Source organism: Pteropus medius, unplaced genomic scaffold (assembly GCF_902729225.1).
Source record: "Pteropus medius unplaced genomic scaffold, Ma_sr-lr_union100, whole genome shotgun sequence".
Taxonomy (NCBI): domain Eukaryota; kingdom Metazoa; phylum Chordata; class Mammalia; order Chiroptera; family Pteropodidae; genus Pteropus; species Pteropus medius.
In genome coordinates, this window is record NW_024342467.1 from 12192991 (window position 1) to 12208217 (window position 15227).

Consider the following 15227-nt stretch of genomic DNA (forward strand, 5'->3'; position numbering starts at 1 on the left):
CTCAAACTATTCCAAAAAATTGAAGAGATGAGAAGACCCTCAAGTTCATTTCATGAGGCCAGCATTATCCTAATATCAAAACCAGACAGACTACAAAAAAAAAAAAAAAGGAAATTATAGGCCAATATACTTGATGAACATAAAAGAAAAATTCTCAATAAAATATTAGTAAACCAATTCAGCAATACATTAAAAGATGGTATACATGATCAAGTAGAATTTATTCCTGGTATGCAAGCTTGTTCAATATCTATGAATCAATTAATGTGACATACTACATAAACAAAATGAAAGATAAAAACCGTATGATCTTATTAATAGATGCAGAAAAAACATTTGACAAAATCCAACATCTATTCATGATAAAAATTCTCAGCAAAGTAGGGATAGAGGGAATATACCTCAAGATAATAAAGGCCATATATGACAAACCCACAGCTAACATCACACTCAATGGTGAAAAAGCTGAAAGCTTTTACTTTAAGATCAGGAACAAGACAGTGGTATCTGCTGTCGCCGTTTTTACTCATTGTAGTAGTGGAAGTCCTAGCCACAGCAATCAGACAAGAAAAAGAAATAAAAAGCATCTGGATTGGAAAGGAAGAAGTAAAACTGTCATTATTTGCAGATGACATGATACTATATATAGAGAATCCTAAAGAATTCACCAAAGAACTATTAGAGCTAATAAATGAATTCAGTAAAGTAGCAGGATACAAAATTAATATTCAGAAATCGATTGCATTCTTATACACCAATAACAAACTATTAGAAAGAGAAATTAAGAAAACAATCCCATTTACAATTGCATCAAAAACAATAAAATACCTAGGAATGAATTTAACCAAGGAGGTAAAAGACTTGTATTTGGAAAATTATAAGACATGAAGAAAGAAATTGAAGATACAAATAAATGGAAGCATATACCGTGCTCATGAACAGAAATAATTAACGTTGTTAAAATGTCTATACTATCCAAAGCAATCTACAGATTCTATGCAATCCCTATCAAAATACCAATGGTATTTTTCAGAACTAGAACAAATAATCCTAAAATTAATATGAAACCACAAGAGACCCCGAATAGCCAAAGCAATATTGAGAAAGAAGAATAATGTTGGCAGCGTCACATTACCTGATATCAAACTATACTATGAGGCTATAGTAATCAAAACAGCATGGTGCTGGCATAAAAACAGACACATAGACCAATGGAACAGAATAGAGGGCCCAGAAATAAACTCACACCTATATGGTCACTTAATCTATGACGAAGGCGACAGGATATACAATGGGGTAAAGACAGTCTATTCAATAAATGGTGTTGGGAAAATCTGGCAAATACACCCAAAAGAATGAAACTGGATCACCTACTTACATCATATATAAGAATAAACTCAAAATGACTTAAAGACTTACATGTAAGACCCTACATCATAAAACTCCTAGAAGAAAACGTAAGCAGTAAACTCTTTGACATTGCTCTTTGTAACTTTTTTTTTAATATGTCTCCTCAAGCAAGGGAAACAAAAAATATACATAAACCAACGGACTTCATCAAACTAAAATTTTTTGCATAACAAAGGAAACCCACCAACAAAACAAAAAGACAACCTACAGAATGGGAGATTATATTCACCAATAATACAGCCAATAAGGGGTTAATATCTAAAAGGAAGTCATATGACACCAAAAAAAATCAAACAATCCAGTTAAAAAACGGGCAGAGGATCTTGACAGTCATTTCTCCGAAGAAGACATACAGATGGCCAATGGACATATAAAAAGATGCTCAACATCACTAATCATGAGAGAAATGCAAGTTAAAACCACCCACAATGAGATATCACCTCACAGCTGTCAGAATGGCTATCATCAATAAATCAACAAACAACAAGTGTTGGCAAGGATGTGGAGAAAAGGGAACCCTCATGCTCTGTTGGTGGAATTGTAAATTGGTGCAGCCACTATGAAAAACAGCATGGAGGTTCCTCAAAAAAATTAAAAATTGAACTACCATATGACCCAGTAATTCTACTTCTGGGTATTCATCCAAAAAATCTCAAAACACTAATTTGAAGAGACATATGCACCCCTATGTTCACTGCAGCACTATTTACAATAGCAAAGATATGGAAGCAACATATGTGTCCATCAATAAACAAATGAATAGAGATGATGTACTTACATACATACAAGAGAATATTACCCAGACATAAAAAGAATAAAATCTTGCCATTTGCAACAACATGGATGCACCTAGAGAGTATAATGCTAAATGAAATAAGTCAGGCAGAAAAAGACAAATACCATATAATTTCACTTACATGTAGAATCTAAAAAACAAAGAAAAAGACAACAAAACAGAAACAAGCTCATAGATACAGAGACAAACTGATGGTTGCTGTATGGGAACAGGGGGAGAGGGAAGGATGAAAAAGGTGAAGAGATTAAGAAGTAAAAATGACCAGTCATAGAAACAGTCACGGGGATACAAAGTAAAGCATAGGGAATATAGTCAATAATATTGTAATAACTATGTATGGTGTTAGATGGGTACTAGGCTTATCGGAATGATCACTTCGTAAGTTACATAAATGCCTAAAAATTATGTTGCACATCTGAAATTAATAGACTATTGTATGTCAACTGTAATTGAAATATTAAAAAATTTTAAAAAATAAAAGAATGAGCTCCTCAAAGTTTCAGCACAACGGGCATTCCAGAATGTTTGTTGATTTGCCAAGTTCCTACTGGTTACCATTTAAACAAAGATCCAAGTTTAAATGTGAGACATGTCCAAATCCAAAATGCCAAATAAAGTTCTCCTTACCTCTCCACGGCATCCCTGAGGAGCTGCTGCAAGTCCACTTCCTGTTTCCTCAGGGTTCCAAATGAAGACTGACTCTCCATAAGGCCTTTGCCTCCAATATTCAACTTGACCTTCCCCAGTGTCGTCTCGATGGTCCCACTCACATGGTTTTTAAACTTTCCCTCGTATTTCACAAAGTCCGACTCCACGACCACTGGAGTGAATAAGACATACAAGGGAATCTGATGACAATATGGCCACCTCTGGGTCTTAGGTCACTTAGCTTTCCAATCCTGTGAAGATCCATGGGAAACACGAGGCTTGCATTCAAAATGGAAAGCTGGCAGCCATGCTGTGTGTATGGGCAGAGGGAAATGGAGCCAGCACACCTGGGCGCTGACAGAGAGCGTGGCGTGAACTGGGGGCCAGGGCTCTACTGGGTGCTTTTATGTTTTTTCATCTTTTAATTCCAATATATACATATATAATCAAATGCTTAAATAATATCTATAGAATTTAATGAATAATTTTAAAGCAAGCATCTGTTTAACCACTATCCAGGTGAAGAAATAGAACATTTTAAATGTGTGCCTTTCCAGAGTGAAAGAACTAAATGAAGATGACACCCAAACAAAAAGAAAATAGCAGACCCGCCCAGGACACACACTCAGTGGCCTGCCTTACTCAGTGTCTGGCAGGTCAGCCACCTGCACTTATCCTCAGGTCCCTTCCCACCCGCCAGTCTTAAAGAACATTCCTCTGGCTTTCATTACCATCTGTCACACTTATCTGCTTATATCTGACCTCTACCCAGTCATTCTATTCCTCGTCATGCAATTCCTTATCTCTGTCTTCCTGAGTCAGTCGGCATGTCCTCCCTCAAACACCACCCTGGAACAAGCGAACTCCAGACTCCCCATTCTTCTGGCTTCCCAGACACTAAGGAAGCTGCTACCACCCACCTGGTGTCCCAGCTTCAATCAAAATCTCCTGGGTATTGCCAAGCTCCTCATCTATCATTTCCAGGTGATTGCTACAGACTGCCTACAAGATCTGCCCATTTTATCTGAACACTAAAAATAAGTATCTGATGATCTCATACCTGAACTGTCAGTCTTGTCACATATACAGATTTCTAATGTTCAGATTTTTAATCCAACTGAATACTGCCATAGAAAGAGTTTCCATCATCATCACTCAGGAACATAGATTCAGAGTCTCGAAGGAACTTCACACTTGGCCTTATCCTTTCCCCCAACCCAAGGCTCTCCTGGGCCCCTGGTGGTGCTGCTTAGGGGATTCAAATCCATTTGGAGTCTGAAAGTCTTCTTTCTTTCCATCTACTCACTGCCCTCAACACCTGTATTTTTTTTTTCACTCCAGTCAGGGAAACCCATTCCTCAACCAAGGTTAATGAGAATTAGTCACCATTCATTATCTTTGACATTTACAAAGTAAAGAATCATCTCCACCACCAGCAGCAAAAGGAAGCCTGTGAAAATACCTCCACTTCAAAGCCTTTTCTTATTCACATCTTGTGAAAGAGAAACACTCTGGGAAATACTTTGAGAAGCAGCACAGAGCACTGCCAAGAGCTTGAGATTTTATCACTACTCTAATATTCCTTGCTGGGAGACCTTGGGGAACATTCAGAGCCCTGACCCTCAGGTTTGTGGTATATAATTTGGAGATGATTAATAATTCCTACCTGATGGATTCTGTGTTAAGTCCATGTATGTAAATCATGTAAAACAGAGCCTGGCACATAGTAAGTGCTCAATTTATCCACTGGGTTTAGGCCAGAACATCATCCCTGATAAACAAGAGCGTCTCAGGCTTTACAAAGTGCTACACAAACAGAAATTCTATCTTTAGGTCACAATTCTGGTCTCAGTCAGGTTATTACCACTCCTGGAAACTGTGGGGACACACCTAAGACTGTCTGTGTATTCCAAAAAAAGTTACCCTGGACACACTTCCAAAAAAGATGTTGTTTGTACACCCTTCTGCCTCATGCCATCAGCTGCTGCTGGTAGAGGGGAAAGAGCGAGGAAAGCAATAGGCTCTCACTGGACTGAACAACTAAGTCACCATCCCTCAACCTTCACGTCCCCAGGCTATGCTCTGTAGGTAAGGTAGAGGACATCTCTCATCACAGCCCTAACACCAACAGGACACAGAACCAGGGTGAGCTCTGGCCTCAGACGATGAACGTATTTGAGACTTCTTCATCTGCAGCGACAACTGGCCTCATCCATCTAACGCGAGTCTTTATGAACTTTCGGGACACCACAAAAGAGGCTCTTCAGCAGCAGGGCAGTGAAACTGCACTTACTCAGGGGTCCACGATCTATTCTGTGAATTTTTCTCTCTTGCCCCACAGTAGAAGTTCTACCAGAAATCCAGGTGCGGGGGTGAGTTGACATAAAATGAATATCGGTCCATTCACCCATAGCTAGACAGTTCTGATAACGAGTCTAGCTGAAGAAAACACTGGCTAGAATGCGGGTCTGGAAGAAAGTTTAGTGATTAACCAATTAACTCCTCTCTCTTTTCCCCTTTACTAGGGATGCAGTCACAAAATCGGAGAACTTCAGAGCTGAAAGAAGACTTGGACAACATTTAGTCCAATAATTAAGAGCTGATGATACTTTCACATATCACCATGTTCCAAAAAGTAGTATAGTAATGAGTAGCAGAAGTCTTCAATGAGTAGCATAAGGATGCTGATGCATTTGCTTAAAGGAAAAACAAATTCAGACAAAAATGTTCACTGCAGCCTTACTTATTAAGCACTACACTGGAATGGTTAAGGAAATAAATGAAGGTGCTTACATACAAAAAAATATTATGTGTCTGTTGAAAATAGTATGAAGAAATATTTAAAACCATAAAGGAAAACTTATATAAAGTTAAATAAAAAATAAGTAAAGAGTATATAAAATTATATATATTATGTTTTGATTTTGTTTCTAAAAGTTAGATGCAGAGGTAAAAAAGACTACAGTCCGAGTACTAACGGGTATTAACGGTTGATGGTGGCATTTTGTTGATTTATTTTCTTTATGCCTTTCTATATTTATAAATACTCTACTGTAATAATGAGTCTGACTCTATTTTTAATGTTTGACGGCTGACAGCTTTCAAGTCCATCACTCCCTTTTCCCTTTGTTACACATCTAGACAAGCTAGTAAGAAAACCCAGGTGTTCCCTACATTGTCACTGGCTGGAAATTCAAACCTTGAAAGCCACAGCCCACATGCAGAACCCTCATCCTACCTCTTCATCACAATCAAAGCTGAGCCGATCTCCTTATCCCCACGCCCCATCTCTAGCTGTTTTTGGACCAGCTTGGGAGCCTGCCACACTCTACCCAGAAAGCTTCCTTATGTGAGTAATAAAACATTTCATACCCTCTTGATATATAGGTACCATTATCAACCTCAACACCAAACCAAATTTGGGTGGTAGATCCATCCCACTTACATTGGCATCTACAATGCGCATGTCTGCCTTTATATCCCAAACTGTAATATCAGTTTTTAAAGATTAATTTATAACTTTTAATGTCAGATGTACAGAATTTTGTTCATTTTAGAATGTTTTTAAGATAGTAGACAAAGAAACAGGAGACGTCATTATAAGGTATCACCTTATAATCACTCGAGACATGTGTCTAGAAAAAACATCATCTTCTGTTCTGGGATTAACTATAGAACGTAGCAAATAAACATACCTGGACTCAGAAATTGGTCTTCTATGAGCACATCTCCAAGGGTGACAGATAAAAAGTTATACTTTGGTCTCTGCCAGCACCAGAATCTCTTTTTTTTGGTCACTAGGCTTAGAAGTTGTAACTTATCAGAGTCATTCAAGTTCGATACTGCAATCAGATCACCTCCAGAATCAACTTCTCTAAGAAAATTCTTTGTTGCTTTGGCAAACATTTTGAGAGCTCCAAATTACCTGAAAAAAATAAATAATAATGTTATCCCCAAATTAGTCATTATTTCATAACTTTTTTCCTAAAATTACCTTGTTCCTCCCTAGTATCAATCAGTATCCATTAAAGAAAACTTTCTTACTAGAAAAGCCTCTAGCTTGAGTTCAGTAGATGACAAATAAATCAAACTGAAATTACTGAAAGAGACTGTGTATATAAGTCAGGGTAGGCAAGGTTATGCTTCAGAAACAAATAACTTCCAAATCTTAGTGGCTTATAACAATAAATGTTTATTTACTGCTGAAACTACATGTCCAATACAGAAGGATAGGAGAGCTTTGCTCATCGCAGTCATTCAGGGAGCCAAACTGAAGGGGGGACCACCATCCTGAACATTGTCAGTCATCAGCCAACAGGAAAGAGAGTTCCAGAAAGTCTCAGACCAGCAGTTAAATGCTCTGGCCCCAAAATGACACACACACATCACGTCCACCCACAAATTGTCAGAACTAGTCACATGGCCTCAGCCAACCATAATGGTCAGGAAATATAATCCTACGCCAAGTATCTGGAAGGTGGAGACCTGGGAATATCTGTGGAGCAAAATACTGACTAGCCCAATTTGCATCTTACTTATGACCGCTTCTTTGAAGAGTCAAAGGTGCTTTTTCTCTACACTATGTGATTTCTCCTTTATTAATGGAAATTAACTAGCTATTACTTTTTCATCCAGAAATGAAGGCCCAGTCACTCTACAGCTGAGACACACTGGAAGATATAAAAGTAGTATATTTAGTGAATGAAGTATAAAGTATTCAACACATGCTTCTAGAACTGGCTAATCATCTGGAAAAAATAAAGTCTCATGTGTTTTGATCTCATGCGTTACATTCTCAATAGACTGGATGGTTTTTCGAGGAAAAATGAAACCATAAAGGTACTAGAAAAAATACAGACAAATATTTGTACAATTGTAGGATGAGAATGGCCTTGAAGAAGACAAATAGAAACTGAAAAAATACTTGTAAGATTTATAACAAAGAACTTATATATAAAAAAAAGGTTAATATATAAAAAAACTTTTGCAAATAAAGTTCTAAAATACTGTAGTAAAAACATGAACAAAGGTTATAAACATTTCACAATACATAAATTGCACATAGCCACATAGCCATATATATATATATATATAAATGCATATATATGTGTACACATACAAATACACATATATATAATCATTATTACTCAAAAAAAAGCACAAACTGAAATAAGATTTTTAAAAACTACCCATGGTCAAAGGTTAAAATGTATAATAGACAAGAATTGTTTTATTTGTATTTGTACCATGGTGTCTGGTAGTCACATAGATAATAAAATCATAGAATGTGAAAGCCAGGAGTAATCTCAGATATTAACTAGCTCAACCCATTTTTTTTAACATAAATTTTCTCTATGGAATCAGAAAACATTTGTCTTACTCAACATCAGTTCTTCTCTAAAGTATCTTAAAATTATCGTGTAGCTACCTAACTCTGTTCTTGTATGTTAACAATAAGAATAAACATTTAAAGAAGGGATTCTAAAAACATGCACAAATTACCTTTCTGAGAAAGAATAAATTGCAAAGAAAGAAAACTAAGTACTATGCTCAGGCTTTCATCTCTAATTAAGCTCTCATTATACTAAGCATCAAGATCTTACATGCAATGGACATTCTCTTGTTCATTTATCGAGACATTTATTGAATCAATCATCAGTTATTCTTAAGTACCTACTATACCCAGGTACCATGTTGAAGCACTTAAGATACAGAGCAAAAAGTGGTCTCTGTCCTTAATGAGTATGGTGGCCAGATGGAGAAATAAGCAGCTAAGCTTTATGCTATATATTAACACTGATTGCTACAAGGAATGAACAAAGAAAAAGGCATCTAAAGCCAACTGGAGGGAACATAGGGTCACAGAAGTTGCTAAGTAGAAGCAAACAGGCAAAGAGCACTGAGAAGATGCTCTAGCAGATGAGCGGCACTTCTAAATGCCCCAAATTTGCAGGTGGCGGTGAGGGGTGGGGAAGACAGTGCAAAGCAAGATTTGTGGCCACCAATTTCTTAATGTCCAGGAGATACAGTTTTGTGATGGGATGCCCATCAGCACTTCCTTGACAGACCTGTAATTGCTTTTCAAGCTCTGAGACAAGTTCCACACTTGCGCGCAGGGTTCTAGAGTTGGGTAGGGCAAAGGTCAAGGATGCAGCCCCGGTCCACATCTGTGGAGGAGAGACTGCTCCAAGACGTGTCCGCTGCTGGACCCATGAGCTAGAGCTGGGCTAGAACAGAGACTGCTTCCTGTAAAACCCATACAAGACTATCTTTGATGGATACCTTCCTTCTGACATAAACCAGTACCTCTCCCATATCCCATGGTGGTGGTTCATGGAACAGGCCATTGTTCTGACCTGGGCAAGCATATAAGGCATTTTCCTGCACCTGGTACGAGGTTCATACCAGTACCCCCATCCAACCTGCCCTGTTCTAGATAATTTTTTGGCACTGCTCGAGTGGCACAAAGGATATCTTCTTTGAATTGCAGCTGTCCCAGATGTGTCTCATGAGTTTCCCTTAATAAACTCTGTTAATTGCCAGACTCCATGGAGGGGCCTCTTTCTTCAGTCTGTCTCTGCCCCCTGCTTACAGAGACATATTTTTCAGTCTGAGGACTTTTTCCTGGGTCTGCATGTATGAACAAGGCCCAAAAGACTCATGCCTCTCCTGCTGGGGGCCAAGGCAGCAGGAGCCATCAGACGGACTGTATAGGGTACAATGTGATCCGACTGTTCCCTTAAAAAGACCTTCTAGAAGCAAAATAGAAAACCAGCTGGAAGATTAAAGATGGACAACAAATGACAATGCTGAACTATGTCGGTGGCCTAAGGATAGAAAAGATGCTGGTTTGGTGGATTCCCCAGGACTCTGATTGGAAGAAAGAGAGGAGACCCCCTAGAATGGCCTCCAGCTAGCTCAGCTGTGGGCTGGGCTGATGAGATGGAAACTCCAGTCACCAAGAGAGGCAATTAGGGAGGAAGCAGATCAGTGGGGAACAATAAGGCAGTATTGAGGATAAGGTGCAAGATTTATTTTGCCAAACTTTTAACCATATAAGGTCTCCCCAGTGACCTATGGGAATTCACCCTGCTTGTCTAAAAGACAAGCTGCAACAGAATCTGCCTCCGTTTACTACTGGTGTTAGGATCTCTGTCTTCTTGGTTTCTATTCTTTTCTGGGACAACCTGAAAGGGAGTTCACTAACTTGCCTTCAGATCAAACGGGTTTCTGAAGAATCCAAATTGGGTCTGCCATTACAAAACAAAACAAAACATAACAAAACCCATCTGTTATACAGGGTAAAGCCTTAGTAATGATGCCAATCCTCCCCCAGAGGAATAGAGGATGCAGAAAGGGTACTGCTAAATTGCCTTTTTTTTTTTTATCTAACATCAAACGCCGCCAGTTTGCCTTGTTGACATGATAGGTTGCCTTAGAAAGAGTTAACTGAGATGGCTATTGATTTGCAGAGGTTTTTTTTCTTAGCCTCAGGCTTATTCAATCAAGGAATATATTCTCCTTGTGAAGTCAGAGTATTTTTATTATTGTGTCTGAGTACATAATATATTTTATGTGAGGAGATAGACACCAAAAAGCCCCATTCCTACCCAGGTCACATCGACTCTGTCACCCCTCTCCCCTTCAGGTGTATTACCTTCGTGATTCTTTATGCAAATGTAAGTAAGAAGTAGTCCACATTCTGTTCCACACCTTGCTTTTGTCTCGTAACAATATGCCCTGGAGATCTTCCCACGATAGTGCCTTCTTCTTTATGGCTGCATGACACTCCATCATGAGGGTGTATTGTTATTTATGTAATATTGCTGGTTACTCAGGTTATTTCTAATTTTCTTTCCTAAATTTTTGTTATGATAAAAATGCCACACTAAATGCTCTTGAATGTATATCTTCTTCATACATGGGCAATAGTATCCAAAGGGAAATTTCTAGAAGAGGGATTGCTAGGTCAATGGTAAATGTATCTATAATTTATAGGCTGTACCATTTTGCAGTCACACCAATAAGATAGGAAAGTATCAGTCTCAGCAACTGAATATATTATCAAACTTCTGTCTTTTTGTTAGTCTCATAGATGAGAAATGGTATCTCAGTATAGTTTTAAGTTATGTCATTTTAATAAAAATGAAATCAAGCATCTTTTGTTTAAAGCCTTTTGTATTTCTTTTTCTTAACTGTGTCATTGGCCACTTTCTATTGTTTCTTTTTTCTTTACTCCTAAGAACTTCTGATACAATAGATCAGGCAAGATATAGGCTAGAAATTTAATGCAACAGATTTTATCATGGGGCACTGGGAGACGATAAGCTGCCACACTTACTCAAACATCTAAAGTAACTGCCCAGGAAAAGTTAGATTATACGCCTGGGGCCAACTAAACTATCTAGAACCTAAGTGGTCTGACACTGACAAGCACAATAATGTCTCTGTTAACCAGAAATCAGACTTCAGATTCAAATTTCCAGAATGCTCCAACCTGGAAGCAGACGAAAATGGCCTCGTGAGTGATCTAGCTCAAAATGCTCACGATCAAAAACCTGATGCACTTCACAGCTGTACCACAGCTTCTGGGCCCTCACACAGGGCCTTAAGAATTCTATTAGCATATAGTCCCTTCTCACCTACCTATGTGGCTTCCCAGTTTCCCAAAGCAGAACTCAGAGAGCCAAATGAAGTAAGGATATGCAAGCTTGAATCAGACTCCTGCATAAGAGATCTCAAAGAAAGAGATGGGGAAATCAAGACACCAACACAGAGTCAGAAAAGCACATGACTACCTGGGGCCACTGGCTCCTGGGAGCAAAGAATCCTAAAACTAGTTGCTGAGGTACTGATTGCATAAGAAGATACTATCATCACTAGTGTCCATTCTTAAGACTGATTCAGAGTGATGGGATGATCAAACCTTTGAATTGGAGAGAACCCAGTTCTTTCTCATTCTCAACCTGTTTCTTCTCTAGAGCAGCTCTGTTTGCTCACTAGGCCTCTGCCCGAATAGTTCTAGGGAAGAAACTTCAACATCAAAATAAATTAGTTCAAGAGAGGGACAACTGTACGTTGAGTAACCGCTATGTGGCAGGCATTGGGCTACATCCTCTCTATTCATTTTGTCATTTCATCTCCACAATAACCCCAAGCAGGCATTGTCCACATTTCACAGATGTGGAAACTGAAGTTCAAAAATGTCAAGTAACTTGCCCAAGATTACAAGAAAAAAAGAAGCGGCTGTGACATCTGGAAACGGGCCTGGAATGATCAGCTGGCCTGGAGTTCCCCTGCTGGACACGAACGATGTCACAGAACATCAACATTGAGCAAGGCCACTCTGGTCAGGACAAATCAAAACCAAAACAAGACCTGTCATCATCTTGACTGACCACAGAAAAAAATGTAAACATTGTCCAAACCACAAAAATGACCAAACACCCCCCGCTACCACCACCCACTCTGGCTATGGAGTGACTGCTGCATCTTGGCCAACCACAGCTTTAGCCTCACTCTGTCATCCCTCCTTCTAGACAAATTATGAAGATACTCAACACGATCTCCTGCAATCCTCGCAGCATCCAACAGAGCGAAGTTCCGTTTCCATAAACTCTCCCCCAAATCACCTACAAGCCCGAATCCCCTAATTCCCTTCTAACACCCTTACTGAGACCTGCCAGGGTTCCGCATGACACGAGGTCTTCCTTAGTGCGACAAGCAACAAACCCAACTTATTCAACTCTAAGTGTGTTCCTGAAAGTCTCTGACTAGCAGCCATTTATTCTCATATTAGAGAATTAATGCTGAGCCCAGATTCCAACCAAGATCCACCTGCCTCCCCAGCCTGAGCCCTGACCACTCTGCTCTGTTGACGCCCCAGTCAGTTGTTTTTTTTGTTTGTTTGTTTTTTGTTTTTTTAATCTGGGCTACGAATGACTCAATTTGTAAAGTAAGAAAGTGTGTTCAAAAGGGTAAACTTCAGTTATGGTGGAAGCAAAAGTCATGGCTATGGAACACATTATTTCCTCACTGCCTAGGGAAATGTGACATTGCTGTACTTGTCTCCTAGCTAACAACTTCAGCACCTTTTGAGTTATTTCTGGTTTTCTCAATAACAAAGTGAAATTGAGTCTATAAAATTAAAACAGAGGTGTCATCCTTTTACATCTTCGGGCCAGTACCTGAGCTCACTTTTATAATAAGATGACGAATTAAAGACCAGGTACTCTATCATTTCCTCCTAAAATAAAAATTAGTATGCAAAAGACAAAAAACAAAGGATGGTCACTAGACAGGCCTGAATTTGGGAAAAGGAGGCAGGGTGAGGCAAAGGCCTTTGGGAAGTGGAGTGGATAACAGAAGAGAGATTGATTAAGGATAGAGAAGAACCCTCTGGATCCCTTGAGAAAGAACAAAAAGAAAAGCAGTTCTGGAAACCATAAAGCCTCCTGTTAACAGCAGGCGAGCTGAGGGGCAGCAGCTGGGAGCTTGGGCCACGTTTTTTCCAAGTCTCCAGTTGCCTGGGCTCAGCTTCTCCAGGCTGTTTTCCTTTATCAGAAGAGCTCGTTGGTGGTGGATTTTGAAAATGACTCTTTTACTCTAATTTATTCAGCGGTTTCTCTGACAGCACAGCTGTCATATCACTGGCGCATCATCTATCTGCCTCTTACCGCAGCGATATCAAGACACGCATCCCTCTCACCACCCTGTTCACTCCCTGGTGCAGGGAAGGCTGTGAACGAGTGGTTTTTTAACAATCTACGAAAAACGCGCTCCCGAGAGCCGCCGTCTAGTCTTCCCTTCTCAGGTGCAGGTGGGAAGCGGGCTCCTGGCAGCGTCTGGGGTCCGCACGCTAAGGCCCCGGGACGCGAGGCGGCCAGCTGCGATGTCATCCCACCCCAGGCCGGGAACGGCCGGGGAGCCCTGCCTCCTCCCCATCCCAGACCCAGGCGGTCGAGGCCCGTTCCGGTGCCGAGAGACCGAATTCCGCGTCGGCTCCGGCCTTTCCGCACACAGGCCCCCCAGGCTGGGAAAAAGCCTCCGCACAGCTGGACAAGAAACCGGAACAAAGAATGAAGGATTGGGGACGGGATGGTGACGACGGACGACAGAGGTACCAGCTGCCCTTCCAACGGCCAGGGGAGGCAGTGGCAGCGGGGGCAGGAGGGTGGGACGGGGGCAGTGGTAGGGACGCGACGCGGCCCGCTGTCCTGCTGCGGGCAGCCGACCGATCCGCCTGCCTTCAGGGGGACAGAGGGGAGGGGTGTCCCCGAGAGGAGGCAGCCGCGCCGGGACACAGCGCAGCCCGCCCGCCCGCCCGCACTCACCTCCGGCGCCCGCCGCTCGGTCCCAGCAGCCGCGCGCTGCGCGCTCCACACCCGAGCCCGCCCGAGTCGAAGATGCCCCGGGGGGGCGGGCCCGGCCGGGGCGGGCGTTCCGAGGCCGGGCCGGCGGGACCCTGGCTCGTCCCCGCCCCTGGAGCCGGAGGCCGGGCTGCGGGCCGCGGGCGCGCCCGAAGGGGGAGAGGAGGGGCGCGGCGGGGCGCGGCGGGGCCGAGAGGCGCCTGGCGCGCGGAGTCCAGCGAGCGCGGCCCGAGGACGAGGGCAGCGGCGGGCCTGGCGCTGGGCTGCCGCCGAGGCGGGGCTGGGGATGGCGGGCTGCGTCCCGAGACCTGCCCAAAGCAGGCCCGGAGTGAGCCGCTTCCTTTCTTCCTGGGACTGCCCCGGAGCCGGTCGCTTGCGCCCCAGGGCGCGCCCCAGGGCTCTCCCCAGCGCCGTGGGTCTGAGTGCACCGCCGGGACCCGCCAACAACGGTGGGGCGTGGACTGGCCCTGTGGCTTCAGGGTCCCACTGGAGCCGTCCGAGGCCGCTCTAGCCTGTGGGACAGCCCCTTGTGCCCGTGCCTGGGAATGTCCCGATATGTGGTGTGACTGTGTCCACATTTAATCCTGACGCTTATTAATAATCCATGTAACTATTCTAAATTCCTTGAGGGCAGAATCCAGCACCTCTCACATACCAGGGTGCTTAGTTAATGCCGAATGAGTGAGTTTGAGCATAGTTGGTGCCAAAAAAATTGCTTGCTGATAGACTGACTTGAACACTATTTCCCTTCAGTCAGTATTTATAAATCATCTCTGAGCAGCTCTGCTAGGCTGAGAAGAATGAAGGAGGGAAAATAAAATTTATGCCCTCTGAGAATTTACTCGGTAGTATAAGTTTTGTTGCTGCCTTCAAGGCGGGGGAGGACGCAGGGCTTTCTCTTGGGCTCCCACATGCTCTGGGCATATCCCTAAATTACAGTTACCCCATTTCCTTATCTCAGTAAAGCCATCACTGACTACAGATGCACCTCAGCTTAACGCGGA

The 15227-nt window shown here is 42.0% G+C and overlaps 1 protein-coding gene across 4 annotated transcripts in view; it reads right to left on the bottom strand.

Moving 5' to 3' along the window:
• GSDME (gasdermin E) overlaps positions 1–14326 on the bottom strand; it is a 50588-nt gene extending 36262 nt beyond the window's left edge. For all 4 annotated transcript variants that reach the window (XM_039862564.1, XM_039862563.1, XM_039862562.1 and 1 more), the window contains exons 1-3: positions 14188–14326; positions 6550–6779; positions 2834–3026 (exon numbers count right to left, since the gene is read on the bottom strand). In XM_039862564.1, coding sequence (XP_039718498.1) covers positions 2834–3026; positions 6550–6760 — 404 coding nt within the window. In that variant the 5' untranslated portion in view covers positions 6761–6779; positions 14188–14326. The remainder of the gene's footprint in view (positions 1–2833; positions 3027–6549; positions 6780–14187) is intronic.
• Between the last annotated feature and the right edge of the window lie 901 nt (positions 14327–15227).